The sequence below is a fragment of the Vigna unguiculata genome, chromosome 3 (assembly GCF_004118075.2).
Source record: "Vigna unguiculata cultivar IT97K-499-35 chromosome 3, ASM411807v1, whole genome shotgun sequence".
In the NCBI taxonomy this organism is placed as follows: domain Eukaryota; kingdom Viridiplantae; phylum Streptophyta; class Magnoliopsida; order Fabales; family Fabaceae; genus Vigna; species Vigna unguiculata.
The window spans coordinates 1,256,613-1,280,227 of NC_040281.1; the positions used below are offsets into that span (position 1 = coordinate 1,256,613).

General features: G+C 27.0%; 2 protein-coding genes across 3 annotated transcripts; both read right to left on the reverse strand.

Annotated features, from left to right (window-relative positions):
* Window positions 1-489: 489 nt before the first annotated feature.
* Window positions 490-3,377, reverse strand: LOC114179501 (lysM domain-containing GPI-anchored protein 1-like). 2 transcript variants are annotated; one of them, XM_028065858.1, is made up of 6 exons: window positions 2,639-3,377; window positions 1,353-1,467; window positions 1,087-1,248; window positions 935-966; window positions 791-853; window positions 490-636 (listed from the first exon to the last, which is right to left on the reverse strand). In XM_028065858.1, the coding sequence occupies exons 1-6, from the start codon at window positions 3,297-3,299 to the stop codon at window positions 623-625; spliced, it is 1,047 nt and encodes a 348-aa protein (XP_027921659.1). In that variant the 5' UTR covers window positions 3,300-3,377; the 3' UTR covers window positions 490-622. The 2 variants fall into 2 exon arrangements, with proteins under 2 accessions (XP_027921659.1, XP_027921658.1); XM_028065857.1 differs by having other exon boundaries at window positions 490-853.
* Window positions 3,378-4,690: 1,313 nt separating this feature from the next.
* LOC114178173 (ethylene-responsive transcription factor ERF117-like) lies at window positions 4,691-5,155 on the reverse strand. Its single transcript, XM_028063927.1, has one exon. It carries the CDS (start codon window positions 5,153-5,155, stop codon window positions 4,691-4,693), a length of 465 nt encoding a protein of 154 aa, XP_027919728.1.
* Window positions 5,156-23,615: the final 18,460 nt, after the last annotated feature.

The window sequence follows — 23,615 nt, forward strand, 5'->3', positions numbered from 1 at the left end:
TAGAAAGTTATTTTATGGCACCTGTTTTCATTCAACGTCAACATGAATGGAACTGATCGATCAGATATTGTTGGCAGAATTGGAGGAAAGGTATCCGTGCAAAAACATGTCACTGCCAATCGGTGAAAATAGACATCACTGACATGATCATCTGAACTGGTAATACTTATCTTGCCATCTACACCTTTTATGGAAAGGAAGCCTAAAACTGAATGTATAACCAAATTCAGAAATGGAGCATTCTTCAGTTTATTGAAGGTTTTTCAATAAACTGTTAGAAATGCATGCAGTTCATAACGAATTTTCCAAATAATTTTGAGCTTCCAGATATTAATTCGAATAAGTTCAAATTTGAAAAAACTATTAGCTTTAGAAATTTTACCTATTATATATATAGCTTCTAACGAGGGACATGATAATGACAACTGACAAATTGCTCCACTTGCAGTTAACAAATGAGCAGAAAAATGTTCTGGAATAAGTCCCCAAACCAAAGAAAGCGACAAAGTTTATCAAGGATGAAAAAAACACCGTAAAAACAATGGCTTTGTACACCAAAAAACACCAGTGAAATCTTTCTCTTCTTATACGGAGGTAGAATCGAATACAAGATATATATGGGTTATTCTCTACTACCTGTGCTCAAATCAGAAAATAATAAACTTTAGAAATAAGAATATTTGCAGAAGATTGATTAAAAATCGACCAAGGCTTCCATTGGAGGCACGAGTCCTCTGAGAAGCTTTAGAAACTGGCAGTGGCAAGGAGGAGGATATCTTTGGAGACATACCAAATGGGTCTTCAGAATATGATGAGAAAGGCCTACACGATGCTCCTCTATGACACACATTATCTGCATAAAACCAAAATATTAGAGTGAAAACCAAATCACCAATTTGAAACTTCTTCGTATCTTGCTTACAAGAATAATTACCAGGGCACTGGAGGTAAGAAGAGTTCTTCGTACTGCAAAAGAAAAAATCATAACATATATATGACTTTTGTTAAAATGCTAATATTAAGTTATTGTTTTTTTCAAATTCCATTTCTCCACATTCAGCTATTATGAGCACTCAATTTGCTCACCTACTCAGAATTTTTCCACCCCTGTGGCCACGGTAAACACATTGGATCACATTGCAAGCTGTTTCTGAATGCTCCACACATTCGTTGCCAATAATAAGATTGGATTGTTTGCAACGTAAGTTATAGCAGGGGACAGCTAGTCCAGAAGGAACACATTGCATCCTGGTAAAATTAAGAGATTGAAATACTAAATTCAGACTAAAACTTTGTATTATAAAGTAAAAATTGAGTTTTTAGCAAGATTAAGTGTATATAAATGATCTTACGTAATATCCATTGGTTCGCAACTGCATTTGATGCAGTTGCTGGCAGTTAATGTATATGAGCCATTTGGGACTATCATACTCTCATCGTACCATTTCAAGGTTGCTGATGAACATGCTGCAAAGGACAATACATTTGTCTAAAACAGAATATTAATGACTAGGAAAACATTCTGTTCTATCTCACAGAATCCTAAGTTTTATGAAGAATTTAGTAAAACCTACGTGAATGAATAGATAAAATCAGTGCCGTTTTGGTTACTTTCATTTTACTACATAATAAGAAAATAAGTGTTAACCATTCTTACTACAATGCACTTCTTTAATATATTTACTATAATTAGTAAATTATACACAAGTGAACATAAAAGGAAAACTAATTTGTTTTTAAAAGAAAAAACAGTGTGTGTATATATAATATGAAAAAGAGTTAAAGCATGTTAATCACATTGTTAAGAAAATGTGTCAAACTCTGTCCTATTATTGGGCCTTAGGGGAACAGTAGGTACCTAATCTTATTTAATATCCATTTGAAATGACACAAAGTAGCTAGCTCTATTTTCATTTGGTATAAAGTTTTTATAAAAGGTATTATATATATATATTCGTCACATATATTGAAGAGAGAAAAAATTTTGTTTTCTTTTGTCTTTATTACTTTTTGTGTAAAAGATAAAAATATTATCAGTTTTTCACCATTTTCTTTTTGGCCGTCGTTGTTGGTTCTTTCTGTCCTTTTCTGATATGTTTCTCCACCTATGATAAAAATTCTTTAGTCTTCAATAATGGTTTTCGGATTATTTAATTTGGAAGTAACTTCTAGATTTTACAATCAAATATTTTTTTAATACAAAAAGTTATTTTGACATTGTGTACTAATTCAAAAATTTGGAAGTTTTCCACAAATTTGGAAGTTTTTTACAATTGTTTCTTTCGTGAAAAAATAACTTTTGAATTGTATAATGCGTAAAATAAGATTGGCTTTTGAAATGTGTACTCTGAAAATTAAAAATGACGATAAATTTATCTTGAATCCAAAAATAACTTAATCCGAAAATTCTCTTAGTGCAAAAATAATTACTTAGTTTATAATCCATTAGTTAAAAGTACCTTCCCCCAACGTCCGTTCAAAGACCAGTAATAAAACTGAATACTTAGTTTTCAGGTTCAGTCTCAATTTTCTCTTGAAACTGTGTGAATTTTATCTGTTGTTTTATAAATTCTAATCAATAAAGAAGAAGAACAGAATCTTAAGGTTTTCTGAGAAATGGATGTTGATATGCACGAACCTGCAACGGGAACAGATAGAATGTCTCCGGGATCTACCGCAGGTTCCCAAAACCCATTCACAGCTTTCAAGTCCGAAATAGTTGTACCAAACTTTGCTGCTATGCTACTCAGGCTCTCTCTTGTCTGCACAACATACGACATGTAAACAGCGGTTCCCCCATTGTTAACGTTGTCAAAACAAGTGCATGGCAGTGGAATCACAAGGGTGCCCCCACTCCTCAAGGGGTTGCTGCCATTGATGCTGTTCACAATCTTGATTTGTTCAGCACTGACCAACCCACCATAAGCTTCTGATATGGACGCAGGTGTGTCTGCTGCATGAACAGTGTAAGTGGTTGAGATGGACCTTCGGATGCCATCCACGCAAGAACAGAAGATGGGTATTTTGAGAAACGTTTTGGCCCTGAGGATTTGGTGTGCACTTGATGATGTTATGGGGAAGAGAGAGTTGGAGGCCAAGATATCAGAGGCGTTTACGTGGAAACGAGTGGCGATTTCTGATACTTTGGAGTCCCAGGGAACGAGATACGAGAGGAGAGAGGGACACGAGTCTGAGGAATTGCATGGTTCAATGGTGGACTTTGTTTCAACTTCATGTTGAAAACTCAGTAACATCAAACACAACATCTGAGGCAAAAGAAACTGCACAGAGTTTCTCATTTTTTTGGAAGCTTTTGTGGATTAGATTAGTGTTGAGATGCAAATAGAAGGAGTTTAGATGATGAGTACTATTCCTTCCATTCCATACTCACAAGTCTAAATTAATTGGACCAAACTGTTAGGTGAGTCCACTCTTCACCTCAACATTGATGCATAGCTAATTCAACTATTACCACTTTATGGTTGGTTACTGATTTTTAATGGTCATTTTAAGAACGATACCGATATTTTCACTATTAAATCTTTAACAACTTTCTTTTATTACAGTGGTGTTAGAATATTAAAAATAAAAAAATAAAAACTATTTAAAAGATGCCATTTAAAATTGTAAAAAAAAAATTGTTAAAATTTAGTAATAAAAAAATATTTTTCTTTTAAAAATTAATGAATATATAGGGATTTTTGTACATTAAACTTGTTTTAATCATTTAGGGATAGAATCATCTAATGTTGTAGATGATAAGAGAATATTCGGCAATGCTTAAAAACGCACACGGTAGGGGAAATAATTTAATAATTACTTTACTAAATATATATGATTCATTTATTTCTATTTTTAAGTCTGTTCTTTTAAATTTTTTTTTATCAATTCAACAGATGTAATTTGTGTTACTACTTTGATAAGTCAATACAATTGTATTTTTTACATGGAAATCTCTTGATTATATCCCATATGTTGGCTATATTATTAAATTCATACCTAATCATTCTGGGTAAAAACTCTACAATAAGAAATATTTCGAAACATTATTACCTTTTTATGCAAAAGAAAGGTAGAATATAGTTCCTTAAAAAGACCATAACAATTAATAACATATTATATCTTTTTTTTTCTGAGAAAGTTACTTATTATCATCTATATTATACAAGAGCTTTAATTAATAAAATACATATGGCTAGAAATCTAATCGTCCCGAGACATTTTTTCTACTGCAGATCACTTTTGAATCTTATACTGACGTACGGGAGTACACTGTAAAAAAAAAATCTCAAACTAAATCCTTTTATTATTGAAGAGTACAATTTCTTTTTGTGAAAAATTTAACTCTAGTTATGTTTCTCTAATTTTGCAGGTTTTGTGTAATTAGAATTCTATTTTTTGAAAAACAGATTCTTAACAACATTTTTTTCTAATGTTATAGATTTGTATATTTGTTTATAACAAATTGCTTTATTAAAAATTTATATTTTTTTATAAACTCATGTGAAAGGATCTAGTTTAGAAAAACAAATTTCTAATGATCTATTTATATCAATAAAGTTCAAAAGTAGTCTATAGAAGAAGAAAATTCTCCAACCAGATACAAAATCTGCATTAAAATAATAAAAGTATTAATTTTTGTTTGACAATATGATGAACTAGGTAGCAGCAGATAGAAAAAAGAAGGTCATTAAGATGGTTGAGAAGAAGCATGAGCTTTGAGAAGAGCCTTTTTGTGATCAAACTCTTGCCTCTTTTTATTGTAAGCCATTGAAGCCTCTTTCTGAGTATTAAAAGTACCAAGCCACACTCGCCGATTTTCAAAAGGGACTCGTATCTCAGCACAATATTTTCCCCATGCTCTCAGTCTTACGCCTTTAGACTTGGTGGACGACGCACGTTTCTCTGCCATGCTTGGAAACTTCATCTCTACAACAACTCTCTTCCGACCATTTCTTTTACTCTCTCCATTTGCTAATTCACTCTCTTCTTCACTATCTGTAGCATCTGGGTCACTGCATGAAATCCGGAGTTTTCTCTCTTCACCCACTTCGTTCCAAGATTCCATATCACAGTTTTCAATTCTAAGCCGCAACATAAGTATCATCAGGGAAAAGGGGAATGCTAATAATGCAAATGGACCAAACAAGACCATAATTGTTGCAAGTTTGATATCAGAGATAACATTGACAAATATACATGACGATGCAATGTACACACTAAACATTGAAATTCTCAGATTCTAAAATCAAGTTTAGTAGAAAAATAAGAATAATCATATATCATATATATGGGAATTTTTTTCGGCACCCATATCTTTTAAAATTTTAATTAAACCTATGTTGTAATTATAGTTCTAAATTGTAGAATGTGAAATGTAATTTTATATTATGAATCGTATAATTTGTGATGTAAATTTATATTACGAATTGTATAATTTTTAATTATAATTTTTTATTACGAAATATACAATTTAGAATATACAGAAATTGTGAAATCTGGAATTTGCATCTCACGTCTTTCATTCCATTTTTTTCTTACACTTAGTATTCCTATGATTTTAGGATGGAGGTGAAGATGGGAATGGAGATGGATGTGGGGGAAGATGGAGTGGAATTAGAGGTGGCAAGAAATGGGGTGAGTTGGAGGTGGAAGAAGAACATATTGAAGGTGGGAGTGGAAGAAGAAGAAGATGGGAGTGGAGGAGGAGAATAGTACAAAGATGTTATGGAAGAAGAAGAGGAGGGCAAATGTGACATTTTAACTTACTTACGATAATAAGAAAATAGGGGATAGAGAAAAAAAATTTCTCATATTTATTAAATATAATACGTCTAATAAATATTATTTTAAATAAATAAATGATTCCGTACATTAAGAATATAGTATGTTAGTAAATATTATATTTAGAAATACAATAAATTTGAGTGTTTGCATAAATTATACATTTAATATATTATAAATTCAATAAATTGGAGTGTTTACATAAATTATACATTTAATATATTATTAAATACACACATTCTTACATGTACTCAATCTGACCTGGACAGCAATTATTGGACAAAAACCAACCTCTGCTTTATTACAGTGATTAATATTTAATTTTAAAATTAAAAAATTTCGATTATTTCTCCTCTTTCAATCTTCAATACATGTAAACTTCTTTTCTTTCCACCACCATTAGCAATGTGGTAGCAGCTACGACCACTCCTAATGGCAACTACATAAAAGAGATAAACAATATATTTCATCCTCTTCTCTATTAGCCTATAATTCGACCTATTTGTTCTTGGATTCTCTATCCATACAATTTATTTCAATGTTTTTTTTTTTATTTTTTGTTCAAATTATTATTCAATGTAAAGAACTAAAAACTCGTCTCTAAGATGGGAGGGACTGGTGAAGAAGCGCATAGAACACCAACAAGGTATCAAATTTTCTTAAAATAACGATAATAGGTGCAAAGAGAGACGTGTGAAAACCTTGGATTTGACATAAAGTAGCAAACAAAATCATGAACAAAGTAGCAAATCTAAACTTTGAATATCAAAAACTCTCTTACCAGTTGTCTTCACGAATCAATTCTTGAAGCATTCCAAAGCTTATAGAACAGAGAAAATTTAACTTCCAAAATCCATCACAATATAAAGGAAATGAACCATTTAAGAGCTGTGAGTTGACATAACTGGTGTGGAAAGAATAAAATATAACACAGATATTAGTTTCAATATTTAAAATAAAACGCTAATGATAAAAGAGACTAAAATACTAAAGGAAAGTAAAAAATAATAATAAATGATTTAGTAGAAGAAGATAACTGCATGTAACAGGTTAATCAATACTTAAACTAAAGTCATTAGTAAAATTAAAATGAATATGTGATGACATAGTGGAGAATAATGGATGACGTAAGATCTGAACACGTAGAGAACATATGAAGAGGATATAAACAGAGCGTAATAATTTGTGTTGTCTTTGAATGAGGCAGTGATGGATGGTGTGGAGAAGGGTAAGAAGAAGAGGGTGGTGGCCGTTAGGGTTACGGAGGAGGAAGAGAGAGAGACGGCGCAGAAGCTGAAGCTTGATCAGGAGGGCCCCACAGAGGAGGAGGTCGACCACTTCTTCGCCGTACTCCGCCGCATGAAGCTCGCCCTCGATCACTTCCACCGCAAACCAAACGCCGCCAACCACTCGAGGGAGGCGCTCCAGGGAACCCACCTTACCTTCCGTCACCCTCCCGTCCAAAACGACGCCGTCGATCGTTTCGATCTCAACGCCGTCGCTCCTGAGGCCGCCGACACCTAGTGTGGTGTGTGGAACCAAGAAAACAATCTCTGAATTAACTATCTGTATCGGGGAAATAGATTTTCCTCTTTAACTTAATTTCATCTATTACTTTGAAGTACTCAATTGCTTATTGGCTTTGTCAACGCTACAGTAATTGAAGTTTGGAGTAGTAGAAACAGGTTTATCCTTCTCTTTGTATTATTTTCTGCATAACTTTCTTCTTTCTTTAGCGTGTAGTGACTTCCTTTCTCACCGGACAAGATGATAAATAAAATTCAAGGTAGTGAAAGGTATAAAAGAAATATTAGTGTGTTATTTTTTAAAATAATTAATGTCAGAATGTAAAAAAGTATTCTGTGTAATTTTATTAAAAACTATAAAAATGGCATGGCAAAATATAGTTCACTATTTCTTGTTACAGGAAATATAGCATTGGATCTGCTATTGTTTAAATACTTTGAATGAAAGTTAGATCAGATATTTATTTGTGGAGTTTATGGAGAAAAGTTGAAAACAGTTTAATCATTTTAGTTTGTGTAAATAAATCCTGAGTTAAATAGAAGAATTTAAGGAAGTTAAATAAAAAGACGAAATTTGTTCAATTTGGAATATAGAGAATCTTAACTAATTTAAAATTTAAAAAAAAAAAAAAAAAAAAAAATCTAAGTTATACATATTGAAACTACACGCTTATTTTGTTTGTTAACAGAACGCTCATTTTTGTTTTTTAAACAGAACGCTTAAACGAAAGAAAACACAAAGTATGAGAAAATATCTATAACTCTGTTCCCGTTTTTTAAATAGATGTTTTGAAAACGTTTAAATATTTTTTTTATGATTATTTATCAGTTAGTTTGAATAAATAAAAAAATTCTAAATACTGTCTTCAAATAAAGTTAATTTAAATGTAGTGGATTGTAGTGTATATCTCCATTTTGTTTTGTCAATAATTTAAAAAGGTAGATGATACATTTTAATTGTGATAAACATTCAATGGTTGGTGTGCCTAGGGCATCTTTGGATTGGGGTCACATTTAGAATCAAATTCTCCCTCTCCAATTGTAGGGAATTTGCGTCTGTTTTTTCACACTACCCACAATCTTTTACTCTATATTATTTCAATGAGAAACATATTTTCAAGGTGCACATTCATCCTAATTTTTCTAAAAGTAATTATCTAAGTTTAGAAGACTTTTAAAATAAGAAAATAATCAAAGAAAAATACTTTTTTTTAAATTTCTTTTACTACGTATGTTAAAATAATCAGATTTCTTCTGTTTGGGCCTGTGTCTTCCTTGGCGTTTTGGGTCAATAATATTGACTTTCACATCTCACTGAAGCCCCCAAAACTAAGTAATAAATTAAATAACTTACAAATATATAAAATGTATATGGGAAATTAGCCAGATATAAAGCAAGAAAATCGTTATGATATGAAATGATTTAACTTTTTAATAATAAATAGAGTTAAAATAAAAACGTACATTTTTATGAAATGTTACCGTGCTATATCGTTTTGGTTCTGGACTGAAGCCTTTTTATCGTTATCTATCTATTTGATCATTTAGATGGGCTGAGCCACAAGTTTAAATTTATCTGGAAAATAAAATCTGGAAGTGTTGGGGGTGCACAAAGATATCTGATGGGATACAGGAAGTAATATCCTTAAATTTATATGGGCTGATCCAAGAAGCTGAACTTTTATGGGCAACCCAAGAATGATTAAGACTATTCTACCGGCCCACTTTAATGTTTACTAACTTTTATCTCTTTAGTACACAAAAATGCAAAGTATAGGTAATCAGGTAGAAAGTTTTTTTTTTTTTAATAATGATACTTTGAAACACACAAATTTTTATTATTTACCGTTTTAATTTTTCTTAATTTGGAAGGCTAAAAACAATCATACAAAATTCTAAGAGATAAAATTTACAAAATAAATTTGACTTACACACAAGTTGAAATAAAAAGCTTGGACATTATATAAAAAAAGTTACAAATTATTTTATATATAGACTAGTTTTAATTTACAGTAAAACTAATTCAACCTCTTTTTTCTCTTAAAAAATCCTTTGGAAAAAAATTGCCTGAACAAATTCTAATAAATGTGTTTATTATATCATATATTAATTTAAAATTTCTTAAAAACTAACATGTTATTGGTTCTGAATAATATTCTATTCTATTCTATCTTCTTAAATAAAGATTTTGGATTTGAAACCTGAGAATAAGAAAAATTATGGTTGAAAATATGACTGTAGTCCTTGTATCTCTTTCTAAACATTGTATTAAGAAGGAAAAATCACTAAAAAGTGTTTTTCTAATAAGTTTTATTAATGTTTCGTAATTTTTAATGATTTTAGCTGACAGTAAAAAAAGATTTAAAAAAGTCTATTAGGAAGTTATTGTTACTAAAAAAATGCAATAAATCTCCACCACCATTATTCTATTTACTGTTTTCATGATAATTTTTCATAGGAAACGGATATGTGTGGCTTATAAAGAATGAAATATAGGAGTATAATTGTGTGTTATTTGTGATGAAGATTTGCTACCAAAGGCTACTTTCTATTATCTATTAACTTTATTAGAGATTCTAAACAATAAATAACATCTATATCTACATGAATATACGTTTGGTTTTTTAAATTATTTTTGGTAAATCAACTGACTAATTTTTTAATTTTGGTTGTCTTTTATTTTGAAGGATCACCTCTGTCCTATTTTTTTCTCTTGGGGTTCCTTTGTTTTACTGTCATAATCAATATTTTTATTTCTAGAAGAAAAGAGTTAGATCATTTTTGCAATTAATGAATTAACAAAAATTGAAATTTATAATCAACATACATTTTTAATTATGTCTATAATTTTTTAAAAATTATTATTTTAAAATGAGCTTTATTTACCAATATAATAAACGTTTTTGTTATTACATTTCTTTCAAGCTGAGTGACATGCTGATCACATGCACGACAGATTAGACAGGCCGAAATGAGATGTTCCATACATAATGAGTTATATTCTTTTTTCCTTAATCCATAATTTTAAACAATAAAAATAATGATATTTTAATTTTGTTTTACCCATTTTTAATATATTATTTTTAGATTATTTATTTTAATTATTTTTAGTGATGTGATATGATAATTTAAGGATGATTAAAGTGATAAATTAAACATGAATAAAAAAAATAATTAAAACATCATTATCCACCAATAAAATATACAAGATTAGCTTTTAAAATATAATAAGCAAATGTTTCTAAAAATACTTGTATTAATAATAATAATAATAATAAATTGTAAATTTTGACAAATATGAGGTAGAGCTAGCTCTGACTCAGTCATTAGATAAGATATGACAAATTAGCAATTCAGATATGATGGATTAGAATTTTTGAAATCTTAAAATTGAAATTGAGTTCTTTATTGAGAGATTTCATTTATAATTTTTTTTTCATTGCTCCGATGGATAAATTCTTTGTTTTAATTTTTGGTGAAGATGAAATTAAATTTATCTATATATTTAATGGAAAATTAATATCTTTATAAATTCTACGGGATATCATGAAATTTCCATCTTAGGATAAAAAGGCTAGAAAGTTGTGCTTGCGTGATGGTTTCTACTTTTATTCCAATAATGTTTGAAGGAATAACTAGTAATTATTATTATAGTGGTTTAAAATAATTTAGGAAAAAAAATATCGGGGGTCCCTGTGACAATAGAACCTCCTTTCAACTCAGTGGTCTCGTCAGTCACTAGGTGTTGGTGACGTCGTCGTTTAGAATTTTATAATTGAAACTTATTAGTCTTTTTTATAGACGGTATAATTAACCAAATGAATACAACAAAGTATTAGTTGATGACGATTTTGGACAACTTGTTTAAGTCAATTTACTGTTTATTTATTTATTATTTTAAGGTGTAACTAGTAGATATATACATATTTTCATTCAGACATGTTAATTTTGTAATTGTTTTTAAATATGTGTCGATCAATTTTAAATTTAAAGAAAAAAGTCTTTTAATTAAGTTTTTCTAGTAAAAATATCATATTTATTAATTTTATTAATGAATTTATTACTATATTTTAATAAAAATATCGATACTTAATTTTATAAATTATTTTAAATATTAATATCATGAACTGTGATCAAAGAACTTAATTAAGATATTTTTTTAAAAATTTGAACTCAATTAACATATTTTTAAAAATAAATACCAAATTAACATTTCTAAATAAAAGTGAGTCTAATTAAACCTTAATTTAAACTTCCTTCCCAAAAAAAGTTTTTATAATTACGGTGAATTCAGTTATTCAGTTTAGTAAATACATCAAAATGAATCTTTTTAATAATTACAAAAAGTAAAAACAAAAGTCACTAAATTGATTAAGAACGAAGAGGCATTTGCTATTAGAACAGCAAAAATTTGTGATTCTTATAAATTAAAAGATGAAAATGTATGAATATTTTCATCAATTAGAAGATGAAACTATGTGATTGTCAGCATTTTCATCTGTCAACATTTGTTGAAATTAAGAATAAACGAAAATATAAATAAATTTAGTTAATCTAGTTAAATAGATTGTTATAAAAGTATCATAAAATTAAATATTATCTTTTTAAAATATTAGCATAATCCTTGAGCTAGATATAGACAACGACAGTTCTGTATTTGGAACAATCATAATGTGAAATATTAATTTTGAAAACTAAAATTATATACGTAAAATTAATATATATATATATATATATATATATATATATATATTATCTTTATTATTAATACAATAAAAAGAATATATAATTTAATATAACTATAATAATAAAGAAAATTATATATATATCTAATAGATTGTTTTTTACTTTTTTAAATTATTCAACCCATCAAGATAACTAATTCAAAATTAAAAATTTTAGTCATATTTTTCTTAATGTAAATAATTATATTATATGTAAAAAATTATCCTTCCCTTTCCTTTCACAATCTTATGTGAAAAAAAAAAAACAATGACTTTAATAGAACATACTTAATACTCATGCTAAAAAATTTAAAGATGGATACAGTTCAAGTTTAAATACCATTGATAGATTTTTCAAATTTAAATAATTATAATTATAAATAATAAAATTAAAACTTTAAATTAATTTTCTAATAATTATTAATTAATAACAAGTAAATAAGATATAACAAAAACGGTTATCCTGATGCTTTTAAATTCAATAATCCACTGATTTTTATCCATGATTCATTATTTTTCGATTATAATATTTGTTAAGATTAAATATGTTTTTATCTTTAAATTTGAGTCAAATTAAAATTCATCTATATTTCAAACTTTGATACAATTTGATCTTGGAACTTAAAAATGAAAAGATATAGTATTTCTTATCCAATTGAGTTGATTTTTTTTTTTTTGTTAAATGACATTTCAAATTGACAGTTGAACTAGTTATACTATTTAACGCAATTTAACTCAGATGAAAGTCTAGAATGTCATTGAAGAATTGTTGAGTTAAAAGTATTATTTATTAATTTTTAAAGCTCGAGACCAAAATATATCAAACTGAATTAAATTTTGTTGACATACTTAACGGTGTCTCAAATACTGATAGTTGAACTAGTTATATTATTTGACGAGTTCCAACTTAAACGAGAGTCTAAAAGGTTATTTAAGACAAAAAAAAACTAACTTAAAAGAATTATTCATTTATTTTTATAGTTTTGAGAACAAAATAATCCAAATTTAAAACATAAACAAACTTTAATAATACTACATGTTAAAAAATCTTGAACACTTTATTTTCTTCTTAACTGAAACATAAGCTTAAAAAGCTGGGTTTTTCTGGTGAAATAGGCATTCTCTGGGTGTAATGTAATAGCGTAAACTATTGAAGTTTGTGACAGTGGTAGGTATCATTTTCAGTTTCACAGACTTTTTATTAACGGCCACAAACGCTGAGCCACTTCTGCACGCCAATATCGTCAATAATTGATTAATTCCTGAATGTGAAGCTTATATAATTATATTATTGTTGACGGCGTCATCTTTGTTCTGTTTCAATTTAACTACATTAGTTTAAAAATATAAATGCATTAAAAACTCATCTTCTTCACAACAATGGTGGAAATCTGTCAAAAAAATACACTCTCTTCACCGGTTAGGTAAGAGGGATAGTGACAGAAGCGTAAAAGCCATTAAAAAACATACATAAACATTTAAACACTATGTTATTTTATAAATAGATTAAAAATGTCATATAAAACACTAAATTTTGTTGTTGGTGGTGGTGTTAGAAATTTGAGTCTAAGTTTTAAATTAACTGAGAAAGTATAGTACTATATAAGAATAAAAGATCCATAAACTCATTGTCTTAAGGTTTTGGGTTGAGAGTGGTGTGAATTCTTTAAATAATTGAATTCAGGTTTTATTGATGTTTATTCTTCCAAGTGAAATCTCCTATATAAACCTATCAGCTGGAACCTTTGTAAATTTATTCATCTTAAATAATTTGTTTGGTTGTTGGCAAGTCCATAAATTCATGATAATTTTTTTTTGTTGGTGCTAAGCTCATAAATTTATGTTACATGATTTTTTTGTTGTTGGAACGTTCATAAATTATGTTAAATAAACTTTTAGTCTGGGTAACGTATAAACATGTGATAGACATATAAAATACGTAAAGTTAAAGAGTAAGTTGATAGCTAAAATACGAAAAGATGCAATAAAATATAGTGACAATATAAAAATAGAAAACGATGAAGACAGTATCTATTCTATCTAATGTCTTTGAGAAAAAAAGAAAAAAAAAACAGAAATACATATGGTATTATTATAATCTTTCTTCATTTACTAGTTGCCTGTTTTAGAAATTATGAACAGATTTACTAGGACGGTGATGAATTTTGCATTTTATTTAGTGAGTTAGGACAAATTCAATCTTGAAAAATTATTCACTAATTGAGAAATTGGTATTTTGATTTTATTTATTACATTTGAAATGAGTTACGAAGATCCAGATTTTGAATGATGGAATTGAGTTTAGTCAAAATTTGTTAGTTAAAAAGATGACCCTAGAATAGATCAATGAATAATTGTTCTTGTAATTGATCATGATGGTTGAATTTTGATATTGGTTTGGTCATTGACTCTGTATTTTAATTGTAATGCGATATAATTTTTAAATTATAAATTTAGAATTTTTTTAGTTTTATTTTTCCAAGAATTGAAGTGTGAACTGCATTTCTTATATATTGGATAGAAATAGGTAAGAGACGTAATCAATAAATTTATTGATGTTGATACTGTCTAATATTTCTCCTCAAATAACCAATAAGTGATATAAAGGCTTAAGGTTGAATAAATAATGAATAGGTCTTATAACCGTTCTAACATAATCAACCACCTCAAACATTTGTATAGAGTTGATTCAACACATTTGTTAAATACACATAGAAACTTAAATTTTTATATCTCTTTCATAGGTGGACTACAAGTTTAAGTCCAAGTTAGATATAATTCTATGGATAAGTATACAATTAAAAATACTCTAGGTTTTCGTATTACATGTTTAAAGTTATAGCAAAATTTTGAAAAAGTCATCAAATTTTATAAGATTTAGTAAACAATGAATATTATAAGAAGATAATTTGTTTAAGTTAAGTATGCGACTTTTTTACCTTTGAAACATGTTTATATTCACGGTTAAATACGTTTTTGTCTTTTAATTTTTAGTAAAAATTAAAATTAATTTTTATTGGAAATTTTGGACCAATTTAACCTCACAATTATGCAAATGAGTGGATTTAGTCATTTTAACCAAATTTTATTAAATTTATTTGACAACACATTTCATGCTAGTATTTTAGTTGGTTTATATCGTTTGACACATGTTTGCTTTAATGTTAGTTGAGAAACGCATTTAAAACGACAAATAAACTTAAAAAAATCTTGTTTAAAGAACTAAATTTATACATTTTTAAATATGAGGAACTAAATTGGTTCAAAGTTTCCATTAAAAATTAATTCTAATTTTCACTAAAATTTAAAGGACCAAAAATATATTTAACTTTTATATTTATATTAAAAAAATAGTTAAAATTTTTAATTGTGATTCCTTTGTGAATGAGTTAAAGATGAGTTAAAGACAAAAATACAAAAAATAATTTTTTTTATATTTATAATTTTTTTATAGTTATAATTATACTAAATTATGTATTTATTTTTTTATATTATTAAAACTAATTAAATATATAGTTATCGGTTAAAATTCGTCACCAATATGAACATGTGAAAACTCTAAAAACATGCGAAAACCATCTCGCAATTGACACAGTAATATTCAAAAGATTAAGGATGAATAAGACTTAGCAATATGTTTTCACGTTTCCAAATTCTATAAAACCAGATATCCAATCACATTTAACTTTTTGTCATATGTTTTACCCATAATGTCTTAACTATGATTCCTCAGTATCAATTGAGATAAAGATTAAGTATTATTTTCAAGTTAATGTGTAATATTTTTATGCAACAATAGTTATATTTAAGAGCTATAAATAAGTGTATTTTCAGAATTTCGTTAGTCATATTTAATGTTGCATGATTTTATTTATAATGAATTAATTATTAAACACATGATTTATATAGACAGTTTTTTGGGATGAGTTCAAGTATGCATTTAGCTAAACTAATAAATATTCTTTCATTCTTATATTCTTTTTTATCACTTTTTTTAGAGATTCCTTTTTTTCCTACTTTTATTTTACTTTTCTTTATGATGTAGATTATAATCTTAAAAGAAAGCAAAATACTATTGCAAATCGCTTTAGAAATTTGAAAGAAATGAAAATCTGAGTAGACTATATATGTGCGTATTTAACATATCTTCTTATAAATGGAAATATCGATAAAAAATAAATTAACAAGAAAAAAGTATAATTTATAAGTAGATATTATCTATATTTTTCAAGAAAGACCGAAAGGTACAATTATTAATGAAGGTGGTTTTCAAGATTGAACGCAAAAGTGGAATATTTGAATATTAAAGTTTTGACATTTGGACATATTATAAGCGATGAATACTTTTTTTATAGTACATAGAAAAGGAAATACCAAAGCATCCATACTTAATATATAGGATTAATTATACCCAGAAATTAAACTTATTCGAATGATGTGGTTAGCAATTAATCCTTGATCTTTTTCCCTTTTATCTTGTCCTTAGAATATTTAAAAGTAAATTTCATGCTTTGGTTCCACATTGGTGGTTTACAGAGCCATGGCAACTTTTTCCTAGTCATTATTTTTGTTGTTGTTTTGTTCGAGATTTAAGTTTACACAAATAGTGTTAATGGTAAGAATTTGTTTTTTTTTAATATAACCGTGAAATAAATTTAAAACTGATAATTACATTTTGAATTTAATTTATTAATTATGTATTTAAGGTGTTGATGAGATATACATGGATTACTTTTATATACTTCCTAGAAAAATGGATAGTTATTTAAAGTTAAGGGAGTATAGTAAATTTTTAGAAGTTTATTGTCTCTCACAAATTACAACTTTTTTTTTTCATTTTTTTCCTTTGATTTTGTTTTCTAAAACTCAAAACCTAAACTCTCATTTCATTCACTGTGAATTTCAACCTACAATCTAGATAAAGGATTGTACAAAGCATCAAGTGATAAATTTTTCCTTAAGTAAGTCTCTTCTTCATATTCCATTTTGTTTCATGCACATGTTGTAAAAAAACAAAAGACATTTTTTAGTTTTGATCTAAATTTTGTAACGATAGATTGTTAGGGTTGGAATCTTTAAAGTGATAAAAAGAGTTTTTACTCTTTACTCTTCTTCAACTCTTATCTTTTTAGTATACAAAGGTTGGGTCGATGAAAATAATATGTCTTGAAAAATTTTACATCGTCTAAAATAACCTAATGGTGGATGTTAGTGACTACATAATGGACTCTAAGTCTATGATGTTTCTTATCTCAAGTCACATACACTTCGAACTGGTGTTTGACTTTTCTTATATACTTTTGTAGTAAAGTGTTGTGAGGTTTGATTAATTTTTTTTTGAAGAGTGTGGGTATAGTTGGGGCAAAGGTGTGAGAGGGTAGTTTATGTGTTGTACAAATTTTCATATAGTGTTATTCTTTAATGGATTTTCTCCTATTTTGGACCACGTTATATTCTCGTGTTCCTTATTTTTATCTTGTTTTTCTGTTAATAGGGTGATTATCAGGGGTAAAGATGGTCATGTTCTTAATTGGTGATGCATTTTTTTCAACAACAATAAACATTCAATATATTAGGGAGAGTAGCTCTAATCCACACTACAAATTAAGTTATATTATTAAAGGAAATCTCATAGATTTGAGAATATTATCAACAAAATGAGTGTAGTAAAAGATTATCAACCGTATCATATATCCACAATTGGTTACTCAAATTACAAGTCAAAATAATTGAAGAATAATTCAAATATATGAAATCTTCAAAGACTAAAAGATATATATCAAAATTTATCTCTTACAATTTATTCAAGTACCAAATCAAATCTAAATTTTAGGCTTTTCCAGTTATGAAAATCTATAAATTGAGGGTCAGACATAAGTCAAACACACACTCAGAGAGAAAAAAAAAATTGACATCTCTACACTTTAAGGTAAAAGGGCATTTTGAAGGATAGATGCATTCAATTTCAACATCACTCTAGTATTCAATATGTCTAAAAGTAGCTAACTTGCTAACTCCCTCATCCATTGAGAGTTGGGTTTAATGTATTCTTAATTATCTATGAATTTCACTAATCAATATAATTATTTTTCATCACTCTTGTGTTCTATATTTGCTTTAACCGGATGATAATTATTGATTGTATATTTGTAGATATCTAATCATTGGACATTAATTAGAATCTAGACTAGAATAAACAATTAATTAATTATGTATTTAGACATAGAGTACATCATTAATCATTTATAACATCAAAATTTGTTATCATTAATAGAAACTCGTGATAAAAAAAAATCTAAGATTCTTATTAGAGTTTAGACTTATCATTAAAATATTAAAGCGTGTTATAATGTGAATGTTAAAATAAAAATTAAAAGAATTTTTCTTTGAATTAATCATAAAATCCAATCTGAGTTACTTGTTTAGAATATTGTTTAGAAACGAAATGTGCATCTAGAAGTCTACATATATGGACTTGGTTTTGGCACTGTTGACATGAAAGCAAAGAGAAGCGAAAACAGTGAGAAAAGTAAATGTTTGGTGGCTTTACAAAGGACTATTAGTTGGGTTGGGCATGTGCCACTGCCAATGCAGTCAATGACTTTTTAATGTTTTTTAGAACAAAGATATTTATTCAATCAAAACATACCAAAACTAATATCTTCAAATTCTGAAGCAATTGCATTCAAAGGGATTTATAGTCCTAGTCAATCATATAGTTTTTCCTTTTAATTTCTCTAACTCTTTAGTTTATTCTCCTCCATCTCCCACCATTTCTTTTTTCACTCTTCATCATTTTTCTCCACCATTTTCTACTTTCTATAAATAACTATCTCTAACTTCATTCTTTTAAATATTACTAAAAACTTTCTCAAGCATATTATGTGCTTCTTTCACGAATTTAAATTTCAAGCAACTAACATATTCAACTTTTATCAAAATTTGAATTACAATTTGAATCATAGAAGTTCTAAATAAGTGTTTGTTTCTACTTCAAATTGATGTAAAATTTATTAAATTGATTTTTTAATAAAGAATCATTGCATATTTAATTTTCAAAATAAATTAAAAAATAAAAAATTCATATTAAATGAGAAGCAACTAATTTTTATTTATGTATTAAAAAGATTTAATTCAGCTGGAATCAATTTTCCAAGATTGAACCAAACACATCCTAAGTTTATATTTAGATCCATATCATCACAGTAAAAAATATTAGAACGAAAATTTAATATCAATGAACTAAAAATTAATAAAATATAAAATACGAGATGAGTTTTGTGTGTAAGATTTTCTCTTGATATTAAGAATAAATTAATTAAACCTAAAAATAACATTTTGTTGCACTAAGTAATTATAACAAATGTTAATAAATTTATTAAACATCAAAATCTATAATAAAAAAATAATATAAAAGTTTAACACTATTGATATATTTTAATTAAATATAAATTTATTACATAATTTATTTCACTCTGAGGTTTCTGTATTTGTTTAGGTATAAATACAGAAAGAACTATTTTCCCAACTTTTAAAGTTATAAAGAGGTATATTTTATTTTTGTATAGACATTACCGGCTTTCAGAATAATGCTTGGTACTTTAATCTATTATATGGTTCACATGCATGAGATCATACATATGTAAATATCTCTCAGTAGCCCTCTCTCTCAATATAAAATTTATTTCAATAACAATAAAAAATAGCAATGAAAAACGTGAATGGAAATAAAAATTCAAATGATTGACAAGTTTTCTTTCTGTACTTATAAAAAAAATACTTATTTTACGTACTTTTAACAATTTATATATTTTCTCACCATTCCGTTTAATTAACTTAAAAAGTATCTTAATTTTTGGAATATTCTGTTTATTAAGAAATTTAGTAAATAGCTTCAACAAAATTGCAAAATAAGTTTGCTGAGTTTTTCTAAATTTATGGAGACAAATTTACATACCCCACAAACCTATAAACCCATAATAATAGAAAAAGAGTAAAATATAAGGAACAGTAATTTCCATGTTTAAAATGGAAAGATTGTGAGAGAAGGGGGTAGGAAGAAGAAATATGAAGGGGTGGGAGAGGACAGATATGTAATTGCAGAAGATAGGAAAGAAAGAAGATGATGTTATGATGGATGGTTTTGCTTTACCCAACAATGTCAATTATAGCAGCCGCATGTGAGCGGTCATCATCGGACACGTCACCGCACGTGTCACATTCACACGAACCAACATCCGGTTATTTAAAATTGGTGGTGTGGTGTGGTAACGTTATCTTTCTCTCTCTCTTTCTTTCTGGCTTTGGTAGAAGTACTCGTACTTTTCATGCAACTAGTTACTGCTATGGGCAAAAGTGGTCCCCACCAACTTGGACGATTCCAAACGTCCAACCAATTCGTTAATGTTCTTGTTTTTTTTTTTTTCTTTTTTCTTTTTTCTTCTTCACGAGCTTTTACTCCATCACAGTTCCAATCCCACAGAAACAGAAAAAAAATCTCCAACAATGAATTATCAATCAATTACACAACTTAATTAATTTCATACTTATGATCAATTATGAGCTAAAGAAAAGGAAAATTAATTATGTAAATCAATTTTAGTTTCTTAAAACAGAACGATGTGTTTTTATAAGTTTACATCCAGTTTTCTAGATACTCTACAACTTGTTTGGTTTCACATATGAAAAGTGAATCATTAGTTTAGAACGAGAGACAAAAACAAAGGAAAGTAGTATAGTTTATTTATAAAATAATTAAATATGTTTTCGATTCTTGTATTTATGTTCGAAACTGAAATTTATTTATGAGATATAGTTTTGTATTTAAAGTATGTAAATATAATTATTTGATGATGTTAACTTTTTTATTTGTTAAATTGTGTTTTAAGTCAATATTTGAGTTCATACATATTAAAATGGTATAAATAATTTAAATGTTATTTTGAAACTTGTTTAATATATAAAATATTTTTAACAAAGTCATGAAAATTATATTAATTTATTTTATTTAAGTTTAATCTTATAAATTTATAAAATATGTTTTTTAAAATATTTGTGTATATCGACAAGTAATTGAGGATTTTAAAATATTGATGAGTTAAAAAGGTATCCAACTATGAACAAACGGATGAATAGTAGATAAATCTTTTTATTGTGAATCGGGTTGCAAATAAACATTATCAATATCTAACCTGATCCGTTGTTATCTCTAATTAAATCTTAAAAAAAAATAATGCAAATATTATTTGAGTAGAATCGATATATTTATTGAAAACTTTAAAATAATAAGTTTTTAAACTTTTTTTCTTATATAGTAATTAAATTTGTTATTTTTATTTAATATGAAATTTAAATTTATACTTGAATTTTCGAAATAAAAACAAATAAAAGTCTACATTTCTTTCCACATTACTAAAAGAACAACAAAGTAATATTATGAGTTGACTTTGGTAAAGGAGTTTAGGATTCTTTAGATAGACTTACGAGTTTTTTAGTTAAGATTTTGAATACAGATATTGGGATTTTTGAATCGCTCAAAAATAACTTTTGTATATTCTTTAGAGTACCATAAATATCAAGCTAATGAGTTATAGCCCTATTTTAAAATTACTATAATTAAAAATGGAAAAAAACTTTTTTTTAGATTTGAATTCAATTTTTTTTAAATTCAATATTTTATATAACTAATTGACTTAAGTAAGAAAATACTTTTTTTTATATTACACATGAGATGTTCTATGTCGATTCTACAACAATTTTTATATTGATTATTTAAGTGTTATAGTTGGAGACGATATAAAAAATGTGAATTTTTACGACATGGACGGTTTGAGACAATAAATTAACTTTAAATTCACTTTTGATGATATTATGATACGTGACATAGTAAGTAATGTTGATAAACCTAACATAAATTGACTTACTATAATGGATATTTATAAACTCTTTTACCTTCTTATACACCAATTTCTTGAACAAGAAAAACTCCATAACTTACTGATACTAAAATTTTTATAGTTAATAGAATTGATAAGTTAATGAGATTTTTTTATCAATGCTCTAATTAATAAAGTATCAAATAATAAGGTATAGGTGGCATCGATAATATGTAATACATATAATAATAATAATAATAATAATAATAATAATATCATTTTATATTAATCACAAAATTCTCTCACATTTTTTAAGTAATAAAATAAATAATCAGGAGATGAAAACAAAACTTACATCACAAATTATGTAATTACCACATTATACCTAAAAGCAATAAGTAACATAATTACGGTTGATAAAACGAATATTATAAACCTGATAGTGAATTATGAGTATTAGAAATTAAGGAAAAATATAAAGAAAATAAAGATAAACGGAGTTTTATAAATAAATTAAAGACTAAAAATATAGTTAGTTATACATAAATGTCATAAGAGAAGTGGTTTAACCTATAACATAGTCGAGTGAAGAGTGAGATGTTTGGGTTGGATTTGAGAAGACAAAAGAAGTAGGGTTTTGAGATTTAGTCATAAGATAATTTTATTAAAGTAAAATATATTTTAATTTATTTATTTTTAATTATTTTTAATTCATCATTTTAAATATTTTTAGATCATCATGTTATATCATTAAAAAAATTAAAATAAATAATTTAAAGACTATGAAAATGATAAATTAAAAATAGATAAAAAAATAAATTAAAATAACATTATCTTTGTTAAAAGGGCCCGAAGCGATAAGTATGAGAGAGGGACAGGAGAATTGGAAAAATGGAGAAGAACAGAAGAACCAAAGTGTGGCCTCGTAAACAGGTATTTTGGATTCACCTTAACCAAAAGCTGTTTTGTTTGGTGAATGCAGTACACTGCACACTATACAATGCAATTCTCTTTAATCATTTCAAAAATCAGAAAAAGAAGAAGCAAATCAACTAATAAATACATAGCCCCAAACTAATAATTATGCGAGAGAGCCACATCAATATTTTATACTGTCAGATGATGTGTTTTTGGAAAGAAACATGCTTTATTTAAAATTAAATATCTCACAACTAGCGAATAGAAAAAAGTGTAGGAATAAATTATTAAAAGGTTTTCATTTCTTGAATTTTATATGTGAGAAAAGTTTAAACCGCACAAATTAAATAGATGACGTATTATTGTGACTATCCATTTAAGGTAATATTAAAATAAAATTATAAACTACTAGAAAACGTTTTAGAAAAAGAAAAGTGAGTAGTTCTTTCTACATTAATTATAAGTAATAACGACCAATGTAGAGAATGAAGATACTAATTGAATGCTATGGTTTATTTAAATACACGATGAAAGATAAAGTAGTTGATCTAGAATTATAATTATTGTATATAATGACATATACGAAATTATGCTTAATATTTGATGTATTTTATTATTACGACTTATGATTGATAACGTGAGTTTATTGGTTGGCCTGTATGACCATCAAAGAAATAGAATGGATTGAGATATTGAATCTGCATATCTATAATTTGTACAAACTAGTTCGCGACTTGTATGAACAAAATTTCATCTCAGTTACTTTTCTCGTGCATTTTTCATAAACA